This window comes from Dreissena polymorpha, chromosome 10, assembly GCF_020536995.1.
Source record: "Dreissena polymorpha isolate Duluth1 chromosome 10, UMN_Dpol_1.0, whole genome shotgun sequence".
NCBI classification, from domain to species: domain Eukaryota; kingdom Metazoa; phylum Mollusca; class Bivalvia; order Myida; family Dreissenidae; genus Dreissena; species Dreissena polymorpha.
Genome location: NC_068364.1, coordinates 13,785,419 through 13,801,663, shown reverse-complemented (window position 1 = coordinate 13,801,663; position 16,245 = coordinate 13,785,419). Strand labels below are relative to the sequence as shown.

The 16,245-nt window shown below is 37.5% G+C and overlaps 1 protein-coding gene across 2 annotated transcripts in view; it reads right to left on the bottom strand.

The window, feature by feature from the left end:
- Positions 1-316: 316 nt before the first annotated feature.
- The window catches only part of LOC127847237 (mitogen-activated protein kinase kinase kinase 2-like), a 107,186-nt gene continuing 91,257 nt past the window's right edge, over positions 317-16,245 (bottom strand). For both annotated transcript variants that reach the window (XM_052378989.1, XM_052378990.1), the window contains exons 12-16: positions 15,849-15,997; positions 10,474-10,599; positions 9,310-9,439; positions 5,943-6,123; positions 317-3,696 (exon numbers count right to left, since the gene is read on the bottom strand). In XM_052378989.1, the coding sequence (XP_052234949.1) occupies positions 3,468-3,696; positions 5,943-6,123; positions 9,310-9,439; positions 10,474-10,599; positions 15,849-15,997 (815 nt within the window). In that variant the 3' untranslated portion in view covers positions 317-3,467. The remainder of the gene's footprint in view (positions 3,697-5,942; positions 6,124-9,309; positions 9,440-10,473; positions 10,600-15,848; positions 15,998-16,245) is intronic.

The window sequence follows — 16,245 nt, the reverse complement described above, 5'->3', positions numbered from 1 at the left end:
CTGCTCCCACAAACGATAACATTACGTACATTAACGATTTGATGTATACATTAATGCTTACATCATAAGTTAACACTAGACTTTACTTGCCGGATGAAGTTCCACAAAACGTTCAAGTTACTATCGCACAATTTTGCTTACATTTATTGTATTGTCTTTAGAGATAAATTTCTTTTGGTGAATGGTCTTAAATTTATTTTGCTAAAAGTCATAGAAAAAGTATAATACTCTACTAGCTGGCCACTCGTAGAAAATATTTATTTAATTACAATTCATTCAATTGAAGCAAATATGTATGCACAACAAAATCAACCTCTTTTAATTTAACATTTTATTGTAGGCATTTATTCAACATTTCATATTTATTACAAATATGCATAACAAAAACAAGCTCATTAACAATAAAGATGTTTATCAAACAATTTTAATAAAACTATGTGCCTGTTGTAAGCTTATTAAGCAAGATGAAATTCGTAATAACTACACAAGAGGGCCATGTTGATATTAAAGCCCAATCAGGGTTCAAGGCTCACCAATTACCATGACACATATTCAAACCTGGTCAAAATATTGCCAATATAACCATTTTGACCAAGTCCAATCAAGATTAAGTCATAGGTAGTGGTAGGGTGGTAACAGGGTTTTTATAAGTTTGGATCTAGTGACCTATGCTATGGACTTGCATAAATTCACTTTCAGGACAGTTTGTTTTTTATCTAAATGTGAAATCTTGACATGGTAAAAATGTGTGTTAAGTTTTTATAAAATTGAAGGATGTATGATGAATTTACAACATGAATGCAGGCAAATACACTTCGTTTCCAGAGAAAATAAAAAAAAAAAAACACTGACAATTTTAAAGCATTTAATAGATTTTCAGTCATTGGGAAGATAAAAGAATTTAATTGTTATTTTTCTAATTTAACAAACGCTGTTGTGGACCACATACAGTTCGAATCTAGATGATCCAGAGTTATTGAGCAAACACAACAAGTAAAATTCTTAATGGCCCCGATTTTGTGGGAACAAAATACAATAATTATGCTCTGTTAACTACGACAGATCTCTTAACCAACAAACCCCTCAAAAGTGAGGCGTTGATATAACGTTCTGATGAAAAACAGTTCATTACAATAGCTGGATTTGAGTGTCGCTTTGGGAAAACTTGACTTAATGCATGTGTGTAAATTGTTGTCCCTGATTAGCCTGTGCAGTCTGCACAGCCTTCTAGATCAGGGGCTTGGATATATGTAGGCCATTAAGATAGTGTCAGTCTCAGAAACATTTTTACAATGACACACAAAGCAAGTCAACTAATTAAATAGTAAAAAGTTAACTTAAGAATAAGTATGTATTGTATTTATGTTTAACACCAGTTTGCTATACAGAGGCTATGGAAATGATTGTAGGTGAGACAGACTTACCAGTGGACAAGTGTGCATAAGCTGCTAAAGCATAAACCCAGTTATTCCTGTGAAAACATCACAATTAACAAAGGCGAAACATTGGCTGCTATGGTTTGTCAATAAAAGAAGTATGTAGGATTCATAATTTCAATAATAAATAGAGTGTTAACAAGCTTTTCTTTTATTTGACATCGTGACCTAGGTTTTGACCTCACGTGACCCGGTTTCAAACATGACCAAGACATAATTGGGTCAATTCTTTGGACAAAGTTTTATAAAGATCAGACAAACAATGTGGCCTCTAGAGTGTTAACAAGGCAAAATGTTGAGAACGGATGACACATGACGGACAAAAAGTTATCTAAAAAGCTCACCATGAGCACAAGGTGCTCAAGTGAGCTAAAAAGACCAGTGTATCTAACATGTTGAAAATGATAGTTGTTACTGTGACAATCAAATGCTTGAAGTTATACATAAAACAATACGGCCCCCTGTGATGGTCAACATCTCTAAACCACAAGCAACAATATATAACACTTCTTCATAAACACAATGTTTTGGAAAATCTAATACATACATAAACATAACAACTACTCACATTCATATCAACTGTCATTCCTGTCACAATGTGTGAAATCCTAAACAGTTTGATCAAGACAAACATTCATACAGATCTGCTTTGACTGAATGGAGTTTCCAAAGGAAAGCTAATTTTGTAAATGATAATATTTTGTTCTTTGAATATAACATGTATTTATATAATTCATTTATTGCATTGAACATTAAAAGTATTGTGGAGATGTGTTTGTCAGAAACAGAATGCCCCCTACTGCGCTGCTTTGATTAAAATATTTTTTTTTATCATATCCCTTTAAAAAATATTACTTCCCTTGTGTAAAAATGATCGGTACCTGCCAAATGATAAATATAAATTATCTCCCTTTAAAGCTTGTTACTTCCCTTGGATTTGTTTTTTTTACCTTTGACCTTTAAGGATGACCTTGATCTTTCACCACTCAAAATGTGCAGCTACATGAGATACACATGCATGCCAAATATAAAGTTGCTATATTCAATATTACAAAAGTTATGGTCAATGTTAAAGTTTGACGCAAACAAACCAAAAAACCAACAAACAGACAGGGCAAAAACAATATGTCCCCCAGTATAGACTGGGGGACATAAATAGGGGGATAACTTTGAAAAATGTTATCTTATAAGGAACTAGATATCAGGGGGGTGGGGTGCCTGACATGACATTTGTGCTGTTTACATAACAGATGCTGTCATGGTATGGTACATCATGTTTCTTCTGTCAGAAGCTTTCAGAAATTTTCATATATATTAATATAACTCACATTCAAGTACAAAACAATAACTGTATAAAAATATATGCCACCTTAAAACACAGCACATAAATGTCATAATTCTTACTGAAAGACTATTATATCTCAATATTTCTGTATGCTGTTTTTCTTTTTTTAAATAAATATATTTTTAAATATCCAACACCGACTATTCCATGACATCGAGGCAGTCTGGATCCCTGCCTGAGTAAGCTCCCTTTTCCTAGATCTACCAACTTTCTGGAGCCTGCAGGCCAGTCCCATGTACCTGGCTGGTTCTCTGTTCCATATCCACCACACACTCATAATCAATAACTGGTTCCCACTCTGCAGCCTGTCAGGTAGCTGATCAAACTTCTTGTTTGATCAATTTACACTTTACAAATATTTGATCAATGCACTTATAATATATCACATCAATGCAAAATCACATACTGGCTGAGTTAAATGCAGTATTTCTTCGAAATTTCACACTGGAAATGCTACAGAAATGTTATACCAAACCGGGCCTGAAAATACTCTAGTATAAAGACTTCCCATGTTACATGTCCAGTTTAACTGCATCAAGTTCATGTTAATGGAAGACAGGTAAGGTGAGGTCCAGTATTCATCACAGACAGAGACCCTGTCAACGTAGCTACCATATCAGTGTCAGCAAATGGGGCTTCAATGCCACCTTTACTTATAATTGAAATAACCTATGGAGTTATCACTTTCACCTGTTCACAAATGGATGACTTAATAAATCTTCAGAAGTTGGTCTTTCTGGGAAGTTCCTTCTAAACACAAGTCTGAGGAAGTCCTGAGCCCGGTCGGAGGTTCCCTCTGGTAGCTGGTACTTGGGGAATTCTGCCGTCGCGATCTTATAGATGGCTGCCATGGTCTCCAGCTCGGGCCAGGGGGGCTTCTTGGTCAGCATCTCCACCACAGTACAGCCCACACTCCTGGCAACACAGGACACATAGTTGAACAACTTTGAATATCAATACATACATATGAGTCAGGCTCTGGGAAAATGCTGCTTAAAGCATGTGTGCCGTGTTGTACCAGTTAAGCCTCATCAGGGACAACACCGCCCAGAGTGGATTTACGTTAAAAAGAGGCTTCCTTTAAAACTACATTCAACTTCTGACAAAGTTTGGTGAAGCTCGGATGAAATTTTCAGGACAGACCGACAGATGGACAGACCGACCGACTAAGTGACTCCTATATAGCCCCCATTACCAATAGTAATGGGGGTATCGAGAAATAGCATAAAAACGTCAAATTGTTGTCAATGATTAGCCTGTGCGGACTATATGTAGGCTAATATGATACAACATTTCACATGCATTAAGCCCCGTTTTCCCAGAGGGAGGCTCATAAATCATATAAACACACTACAAGGCCCTCCCTCCTGTCAACATATGCAGGCATAGTCAAAAATAATTGCATGTTCACCTGGAGCAAGTAGATTAAAGATCGGACAAGTCTTACAAACAGACCTGCTTCATCATAGAATGTAATCAATTTGGCTCTGGAGGTCCTTATCTAATGAAACTAATTTTTAAAATGACAGCCTTTTGACATGAATTAAAATATGGGTTGCAAGAACATTGTTATTGTTTATTTATTGAAAGTTACAAAAGTTTGGAAAATGATTAATGATAGTCGCAGAAAAGCATGTTTCATGTAACTAAATTTTGCATTATGGGCTTGATATAAACAAGCAAAAAACTAGAGCTTTGACACAGACGTGACAAATACCCCCACATGCAGCATTGACACAGAATATTTTGCATGTTGTCTTCACAAAAAACAGCGGACACCATGCTAAATGTTTAAAACGCACTAAGTGACCCCGTGACCTGGTTTTTGACCCTGCATGGCCCATGTTTGAACTTGACCTACACATCAACTAGATACAACTTCTGACCAAGTGTGGTGAAGATCGGATGAAATCTACTTGAATTACAGAGCAGACACCATGCTGAATGGGTAAAACGTACTCAGTGACCTAGTTTTTGACCCGGCATGACCCATATTTGAACTTGACCTAGACACCATCTAGATACAACTTCTGACCAAGTTTGGTGAAGATTTGATGAAAGCTACTTGCATTAGAGAGCGGACACCATGCTCAATGTTTAAAACGCACTATGTTCAAACTTGGCCTAGACATCATGTAGATACAACTTCTGACCAAGTTTGGTGAAGATCGGATGAAAACTTCTTGAATTAGAGAGCGGACACGGACCGACCCACCGACCGACAGACAAGCTCACTCCTATATACCCCCCTAAACTTCGTTGAGTGGGGGTATAACTAGACAACTAATCTTTATTATTTGAATATTAGAACATTAAATTTGTCTTTCTATCAATCAAATATACAAATACAAAAGTTCCACACAACCAGTTACATGTGGTGTTCACATGTAGTGAGAACATGTTACTCTGCAAGACAAGTTTCACTCAACCAGTTACATGTGGTGTTCACATGAAGTGAGTACATGTTACTCTGCAAGACAAGTTCCACTCAACCAGTTACATGTGGTGTTCACATGAAGTGAGTACATGTTACTCTGCAAGACAAGTTCCACTCAACCAGTTACATGTGGTGTTCACATGAAGTGAGTACATGTTACTCTGCAAGACAAGTTCCACTCAACCAGTTACATGTGGTGTTCACATGAAGTGAGAACATGTTACTCTGCAAGACAAGTTCCACTCAACCAGTTACATGTGGTGTTCACATGAAGTGAGTACATGTTACTCTGCAAGACAAGTTCCACTCAACCAGTTACATGTGGTGTTCACATGAAGTGAGAACATGTTACTCTGCAAGACAAGTTCCACTCAACCAGTTACATGTGGTGTTCACATGAAGTGAGTACATGTTACTCTGCAAGACAAGTTCCACTCAACCAGTTACATGTGGTGTTCACAGGAAGTGAGTACATGTTACTCTGCAAGACAAGTTCCACACAACCAGTTACATGTGGTGTTCACATGAAGTGAGTACATGTTACTCTGCAAGACAAGTTCCACTCAACCAGTTACATGTGGTGTTCACATGAAGTGAGTACATGTTACTCTGCAAGACAAGTTCCACTAAACCAGTTACATGTGGTGTTCACATGAAGTGAGTACCGGGTACATGTTACTCTGCAAGACAAGTATCAACCAGTTATAGACAGCAAGGTGCCTACCAGACGTCAGCCTTGCGCCCGTAGTGTTCCCCGTTGATGACCTCTGGAGCCATCCAGTAGGGGGTACCCACAACGGTCCCTTTCTCCTGCCGTGAGTGCACCTTGATGGTCTGTAGGCGCTTGCTAGTACCAAAGTCTGACAACTTCACGTTACCATTGTTGTCCCGCAGAACATTCGCACCTGAAATGCAGACAATATTCCCATATTGGTGTGGCATCTTAAGTCTTTAGATGGATTTTTTTACATTTGACCTTAAAGGATGACCTTGACCTTTCACCACTCAAAATGTGCAGCTCCATGAGATACACATGCATGCCAAATATCAAGTTGCTATCTGAAACGACATAGAAGTTATGAGAATTTTTCGAAACCTAAAAGTGTGACGGACAGACAGACAGACAGACAGACAGAAAGACAGACTGACAGACAGATGGACGGACAGTGCGACTGCTATATGCCACCCTACCAGGCGCATAAAAATCAAGAATTGTATACTGGTATGCAAATGGCTGTTAAAACAAATGTTTTAAGAGTCTTATATTTAAGTGTGACAGTGACTGAAGAATGCAAATACATTATTTATTTATTTTTAAATCTCATTTATACTTGTTAGAAATCAATTAGGTATCTAAAACAATAGAACATTTGTGGGATAGCAATAACATAATTTAACAGACTAAGTTTTGAAAGCACAAAGCAATATAGAAAAGTTCAATGACAAATATTTCCCATTAGCAAAATTACAAATGTATATGACAACTCAGAATTAAACTACAAATGTCAACAAACGGGCAACAAAGATATATAAACAAGTGTTCCGCAGTTGGAGACAAATGCCCCTCCCCCAAACAGGGCTTTGAACTAGTGACCCCAATATCAATAGGGGTCATCTACTTCCAAGGCCAATGTGCATGTGAAGTATCAAGCCAATTGGTCAATTTATTGATGAGTTATTGATTGGAAACAATGTTCACACTTATTGAGACAGTGATCTTGACCTTTGACCTAGTGACCCCAATTTCAATAGGGGTTATCTAATGTCCAAGGCCAATGCACATGTGAAGTATCAAGCCAATCGGTCAATATGTTGACAAGTTATTGATCAGAAACGATTTTCATACTTAGTGTAATAGTGACCTTGGCATTTGACCTAGTGACCCCAATTTCAATGCACATGGGAAGTATCAAGCCAATCAGTGAATCAATTGACGAGTTATTGATCGGAAACGATTATACTCTTAATGTGTAACAGTAACCTTGACCTTTGACCTCGTCACCCCAATTTCTATAAGGGTTATCTAATGTCCAAAGCCAATACACATGTAAAGTATCAAGCCAATCGGTCAATTGGTTGACAAGTTATTGATCGGAAACTTAAGTGTGATAGTGACCTTGACCTTCGACCTAGTTACCCTAATTTCAATAGGACACTTTTGGGAATGTCTGCTATAGAGTTCATACCTTTGACATCTCTGTGTACTATAGTAACTTTGTAAAATATAGAGTTAATACCTTTGACATCTTTGTGGATTATAGAGTTCATACTTTGATATCTCTGTGCCCTAAAAAATTCAGAACTTTAAGGTTGCCCACCTCTAATGATTTCCCGCGATTTATTTTAAAATCATTGCCGATCTTAAATGATCGGTTATTTCCGAGAGATGCATTTTATTTTTTCAAACTTCGAAATTTGATAAATGTTTACCTAATTCATTTAGAATACATTATTTTCACTATAAATATTGACTTTGATCCAATTATCATCTGAAAAATACGATTTCGCGATTTCTTCAAAGATCTATGAGCCTTTTTACCTGTTTACTTATGAATATCTAATTTAAGGTTGCACTGATGTAAATTTGTCGTGGCCGAGTGGTTAAGGCGATGGACTAGAAATCTTTTGGGATCTTCCAGCGCAGGTTCGAATCCTGCCAACATCACATACTTTTTGCGACGCGTTTTATTTCTTTTCTAACGTAATTTGATTTAATATAGCATATAAGCTATGTTTATTGTTAAATATGTTGAAAATTGTAAGAACATCCTTCAATTTTAAAATTACAACAACGTTATGGCTAAATTGGGTAAATTACTGCTGAAAATACGAATGATGCATGTTGCATTTTTATTTTTATTTCAAAAAGTAAATCTGTCTATTTCTTGGTATAATTTTGCTGTATATAGTGTTTCTATAAAAAATAAGTTTAAAATATAACTTAAATGATACTATTTTGAATTTTATGACATTTTGTTTTTAACCGACCCAATTTTTACTTGGCTGAAATCACTTACATTTCATGGCACTATTCCATAGATAAAAAATTGTAAAAAATAAATGTCTGTAAAAGAATACTTATTTCATCTTGTTTAAACTTTAAACACCTTTACTGCATCTGTACACACCAACTGCATGCCCATATTTAGAAATCTGAATGAATTATGGAACTTTTATATACCCTAGGGGTGAAAAATAACTTGACAAAAGCCGAGCGTGAGGGTGGTTTTGAAAAAATCGGTATATTTTTTTTAAAAGCATGGAAAGCCTACCTACAAATTTGCATGTAGTTCAGTGAAATGATGCTGATTAGGAAAATAATTAATTAAATTATAATTGATTATGTGCCCATTAGGGGTGCGCTACCTTAATATCTCTGTGGACTATATAGTTCGTAACTTTTATATCTTTGTGGACTAAAGAGTTCATACCTTTGATATCTCTGTGCACTATAGAGCTCATACCTTTGATATCTCTGCGCACTATAGAGTTAATACCTTTGATATCTCTGTGCACTATAGAATTAATACCTTTGATATCTCTGTGCACTAAAGAGTTCATACCTTTGATATCTCTGTGCACTATAAAGTTAATACCTTTGATATCTCTGTGCACTATAGAGTTAATACCTTTGATATCTCTGTGTACTAAAGAGTTCATACCTTTGATATATCTGTGCACTATAGAGTTTATACCTTTGATATATCTGTGCACTATATAGTTCATACCTTTGATATCTCTGTGCACTAAAGAGTTCATACCTTTGATATCTCTGTGCACTAAAGAGTTCATACCTTTGATATCTCTGTGCACTATATAGTTCATACCTTTGATATAGCTGTGCACTATAGAGTTAATACCTTTGATATCTGTTTGTACTAAAGAGTTAATACCTTTGATATCTCTGTGCACTATAGAGTTAATACCTTTGATATCTCTTTGTACTATAGAGTTAATACCTTTGATATCTCTTTGTACTATATAGTTCATACCTTTGATATCTCTGTGCACTATAGAGTTAATACCTTTGATATCTCTTTGTACTATAGAGTTAATACCTTTGATATCTCTGTGCACTATAAAGTTAATACCTTTGATATCTCTGTGCACTATAGAGTTTTTGTGCAGATATGCCAGGCCCTCAAGTATCTGTCTCGTGTACTTTCCAGCTACAGCCTCTTGTAAGGCCCCATACTTGTTGATGATATCAAACACTGACCCCTGGAATGCAACAGAAATTAGACTCACAATTCTGAAGAAAGCACTTTACTTGATAAATTACTATACTTTAAACAAATAAGAAAATATCTAAATATTATTTCAAATGAAACAAAGGCTTGATGGAAGAGTCAAAACTGTGTCTTACCCTTACCCCTGGCATGTACTCCATGAATATCTGCCCTTACCCCTGGCATGTACTCCATGAACATTGCCCTTACCCCTGGCACGTACTCCTTGAATATCTGCCCTTACCCCTGGCATGTACTTCATGAATATTGCCCTTACCCCTGGCATTTACTCCATGAATATCAGCCCTTACCCCTGGCATGTACTCCATGAATATCAGCCCTTACCCCTGGCATGTACTCCATGAATATTGCCCTTACCCCTAGCATGTACTCCATGAATATTGCCCTTACCCCTGGCATGTACTCCATGAATATTGCCCTTACCCCTGGCATGTACTCCATGAAGATTGCCCTTACCCCTGACATGTACTACATGAATATTGCCCTTACCCCTTGCATGACATACTCCATGAATATTGCCCTTACCCCTGGTATAGTCTCCATGAATATTGCCCTTACCCCTGGCATGTACTCCATGAATATTGCCCTTACCCCTGACATGTACTACATGAATATTGCCCTTACCCCTTGCATGACATACTCCATGAATATTGCCCTTACCCCTGGTATAGTCTCCATGAATATTGCCCTTACCCCTGGCATGTACTCCATATATATCATCACTTACCCCTGGCATGTACTCCATGAATATCATCAGCCCTTACCCCTGGCATGTACTCCATGAATATTGCCCTTACCCCTGACATGTACTCCATGAATATTTCCCTTATCCCTGGCATGTACTCCATGAATACTGCCTTTACCCATGGCATGTACTCCATGAATATCACCAGCCCTTACCCCTGGCATGTACTCCATGAATATCATCACTTACCTCTGGCACGTACTCCATTAATATCATCAGCCCTTACCCCTAGCATGTACTCCATGAATATCATCACTTACCCCTGGCATGTACTCCATGAAAATCATCAAGTCCTGCCCCTCAGCTGCACACCCGTAATACTGCACAATACGCTCATGGGCAAAGTTCCGTAGCAAGATCAGCTCATTCTCTAATGCCCGCACCTCCTGAGAACAAGAGGTCAGGGGGTCAATAACTATACATAGACCACTCACAAAGAGGTCACGGGGTCAATACCTATAAATGGAACTTGTTGCAATGAGAGGTCATGGGGTCAATAACTATACATGGAATCACACACAGGGAGGTCATAGGGTCAATAAATATACACAGACCCACTCATAGAGGTCATGGGGTCAATAACTATACATGGAACCACTCACAGAGAGGTCATGGGGCCAATACCTACACAAGGAACCACTCTGAATGGGAGGTCATCGGGTCAATACCTATACATGGAACTAGTCTCAACAGAGGTCATGGGGTCAATACTTATACATGGAAACCCTCTCAATCCGAGGTCATGTGGTCAATATCTATACATCGAATCAGTCTCAAACAGAGGTCATGGGGTGAATACCTATACATCGAACCAGTCTCACAGAGAGGTCATGTGGTCAATCCCTATACATGGAACCAGTCTCAAAGAGAGGTCATGGGGTCAATACCTATACATGGGACCTGTCTCAAAGAGAGGTCATGGGGTCAATACCTATACATGAAACCAGTCTCAAAGAGAGGTCATGGGGTCAATACCTATACATGGAACCAGTCTCAAAGAGAGGTCATGGGGTCAATACCTATACATGGAACCAGTCTCAAAGAGAGGTCATGGGGTAAATACCTATACATGGAACCAGTCTCAAAGAGAGCGGTCATGTGGTCAATGCCTATACATGGAACTAGTCTCAAATATAGCAGAGCCACAATGACTTTTGAAATGCTACACTTTCAAATATGAATGTATAAAATACTTTGTTTACATGCACAATCTTTCGAATCAGTGTCAAGATTTTCAAATTCTATGTTTCCATGTCAGACTCATAATTCATATTATTTCAAATCAAAGTTAATAATGTATAGCAGGCACTTCATGTTTCATCATGATCTGATTTGAGAGTTTATACAAATATTTAGACATTGCACTTGTAAACTTAATATGTCTTTTTGCTTGTCTTTTAAAATATCAGGAAGGTTAAAGTCATATTATAACAATAATACATGCCTCCCTTCAGAAAAAATAGAAATTATGTTCAGTAATTGTTAAATACTCTGTATTAATGTGTTTTACAAACACAACATTTTATTGTACATTGTATATTCCAAATACATTTCAATTTTGCAATATGAAGCCAAAATAATTAGCGTGGGACAAGAATTATTGGTTTCATAGAATCAACAGGTCATCCTGTAATCTTGTATTTCAAGTAACTTAACAAAAACTTAATAAATCATGCACTACATACAGCATGATTCCAGTATACACCTATACTACAGATGGATATGATGTATTCCAGTATACACATATACTGCAGATGGATGTGATGTATTCCTATACTACAGATGGATGTGATGTATTCCAGTATACACCTATACTACAGATGGATGTGATGTATTCCAGTATACACCTATACTGCAGATGGATGTGATGTATTCCAGTATACACCTATACTACAGATGGATGTGATGTATTCCAGTATACACCTATACTACAGATGGATGTGATGTATTCCAGTATACACCTATACTGCAGATGGATGTGATGTATTCCAGTATACACCTATTCTACAGATGGCAGTGATGTATTCCAGTATACACCTATACTACAGATGGATGTGATGTATTCCTATACTACAGATGGATGTGATGTATTCCAGTATACATCTATACTCCAGATGGATGTGATGTATTCCAGTATGCACCTATACTACAGATGGATGTGATGTATTCCAGTATACACCTATACAATAGATGGCAGTGATGTATTCCAGTATACACCTATACTACAGATGGATGTGATGTATTCCAGTATACACCTATACTCCAGATGGATGTGATGTATTCCAGTAATACACCTATACTACAGATGGATGTGATGTATTCCAGTATACACCTATACTGCAGATGGATGTGATGTATTCCTATACTACAGATGGATGTGATGTATTCCAGTATACACCTATACTACAGATGGATGTGATGTATTCCAGTATACACCTATACTGCAGATGGATGTGATGTATTCCAGTATACACCTATACTACAGATGGATGTGATGTATTCCAGTATACACCTATACTACAGATGGCAGTGATGTATTCCAGTATACACCTATACTACAGATGGATGTGATGTATTCCAGTATACACCTATACTACAGATGGCAGTGATGTCTTCCAGTATACACCTATACTACAGATGGCAGTGATGTATTCCAGTATACACCTACACTACAGATGGCTGTGATGTATTCCAGTATACACCTATACTACAGATGGCAGTGATGTATTCCAGTATACACCTATACTACAGATGAATGTGATGTATTCCAGTATACACCTATACTACAGATGGCAGTGATGTCTTCCAGTATACACCTATACTACAGATGGCAGTGATGTATTCCAGTATACACCTATACTACAGATGGCAGTGATGTCTTCCAGTATACACCTATACTACAGATGGCAGTGATGTATTCCAGTATACACCTATACTACAGATGGATGTGATGTATTCCAGTATACACCTATACTACAGATGGCAGTGATGTCTTCCAGTATACACCTATACTACAGATGGCAGTGATGTATTCCAGTATACACCTACACTACAGATGGCTGTGATGTATTCCAGTATACACCTATACTACAGATGGCAGTGATGTATTCCAGTATACACCTATACTACAGATGAATGTGATGTATTCCAGTATACACCTATACTACAGATGGCAGTGATGTCTTCCAGTATACACCTATACTACAGATGGCAGTGATGTATTCCAGTATACACCTATACTACAGATGGCAGTGATGTCTTCCAGTATACACCTATACTACAGATGGCAGTGATGTATTCCAGTATACACCTATACTACAGATGGATGTGATGTATTCCAGTATACACCTATACTACAGATGGATGTGATGTATTCCAGTATACACATATACTACAGATGGATGTGATGTATTCCAGTATACACCTATACTACAGATGGATGTGATGTATTCCAGTATACACCTATACTACAGATGGATGTGATGTATTCCAGTATACACCTATACTACAGATGGCAGTGATGTATTCCAGTATACACCTATACTACAGATGGATGTGATGTATTCCAGTATACACCTATACTACAGATGGATGTGATGTATTCCAGTAATACACCTATACTACAGATGGATGTGATGTCTTCCAGTATACACCTATACTATAGATAGCAGTGATGTATTCCAGTATACACCTATACTACAGATGGATGTGATGTATTCCAGTATACACCTATACTACAGATGGCAGTGATGTCTTCCAGTATACACCTATACTACAGATGGATGTGATGTATTCCAGTATACACCTATACTACAGATGGATGTGATGTATTCCTATACTACAGATGGATGTGATGTATTCCAGTATACACCTATACTACAGATGGCAGTGATGTATTCCAGTATACACCTATACTACAGATGGATGTGATGTATTCCAGTATACACCTATACTACAGATGGATGTGATGTATTCCTATACTACAGATGGATGTGATGTATTCCAGTATACACCTATACTACAGATGGATGTGATGTATTCCAGTATACACCTATACTGCAGATGGATGTGATGTATTCCAGTATACACCTATACTACAGATGGATGTGATGTATTCAGGTATACACCTATAATGCAGATGGATGTGATGTATTCCAGTATACACCTATACAATAGATGGCAGTGATGTATTCCAGTATATACCGATACTACAGATGGATGTGATGTATTCCAGTATACACCTATACTACAGATGGATGTGATGTATTCCAGTATAGTATGATATACACCTACAGTACAGCCAACGCGGCACAAACATAATCCGCGGCTACACCACGGCCAGATTATAAGTACGCGGTGGCCGAATCGTGTGTTTACGCGGCGTATCGACATGGCACTCAGCATCGATCTGCGCAACGACGCCGAGTCTGTATTAAGTCTGCGGCGGATTGAGTGAAAAGATATCCACCTACATGTACATACATGTATGTGTGGCGTAGAATTAATTACGCGCAACTGTTAATGTTTCGTTCGATTATCATTATTAAATTTGTAATCCGAAACACACTTCCGAATTTTAATGCTAACGCAACCTTTGGCAAATTCTAGCGTCAAATAAACAGTGCTAAAATATCCTTTGTTTCATAAAAAGCGCGCTAAAAATTATGCAGACATTTAGAACGTCGTTTGGAAAGTTTGTATGTATTTTGTGTTGTATAAATACATGAACATCACATCACGCGTAAATCGCGTGTTCAGTGGGAAAAAAAAAACGCCCCTATTAGACGTTATTTCATCATCTCTATAAATAGTAACAAATGCCAAAATGTATTTGATACTTAAGGAAATATCGAGAATGTTTGTGTATCGTAAATATTAACCAGCATTTGCTTTAAAACTGGAATATACGGGATTATTGGGTAATTAGTAGCGATATTAACTGTATAATATTAACAAAATAAAACTTGTTTATATACGCATATTCAAACAATAGTTTTAATAAGCTGATAATTAACAAAACAACAAATACATTGTCACCGTCTTGATTATTGATGTGGCTTCAAACTGCTAATTTTCTCAGCTTAAATATAATAGCAAAATCAACATGCAATTTATTTACAAATCCACCATATGCTTGAGCCTTGACCACTTGTATGTGCAAAAACATAATTACGTGACCTTGTTTATGTGTGAAATACATACACTACGGGCGGGAAACAAACTTAATTGGCAGACACATTAACTATGCAAACATGTATATGCTAATACAATCCGCGCACAATTAATTTATTATGATTTTAATTATAATGATAATTGTTCTTTCAAAATTTGTTAACTACATGTAACTAATTATTTTTAAAAGATTTTTTATTTCATTATGCGCATCGACTCAGCATCATGTCATGGATCGCGGCATGCCTCGGCAGAAAGATGCGAAGTTTCGCAGTGAAATGCGACTTGCCGCCGCATACTGACCCGGCTTCAACGACTGATGCGGCATCGACTCGTTTCGCCTTGCCGCCGCGGATCGCGAAATACGCTTGTTACGCTTTGGCTGTACTGTATACTACAGATGGATGTGATGTATTCCAGTATACACCTATACTACAGATGGATGTGATAATAGCAGTCCCACCTTTGAGACATCAGCGTTGATCCCATTCAGTTTGACGACCTTGACAGCGAGTTCCCTGCCCGAGTCGTGGTCGAAGCACTCATACACCTCCCCAAACGCCCCACTGCCCAACCTGTGGCCCTTCCTCCAGTTTGTGGGACAGCGCGGTGCTGAAAAGTTTAGGGAACGTCTGCATGCAGGTTTTTTTTTTGGCCCGATTTTATAGCTGAAATTGGGCTATATTCCCAATCGCAAACAGTATCCTTTTTTCCCAAAATTTGCTAAAAAATTCCTAAGTGGGAAAAAAAAAAGCTAATGACATTGGCTTAATTGATTTGTAATAAAGCATAGTCCGATCCAATCTCCTACCGTTTTAAGACTATACCACAATTTGGATAACGTCTGCATTATTCGTTTG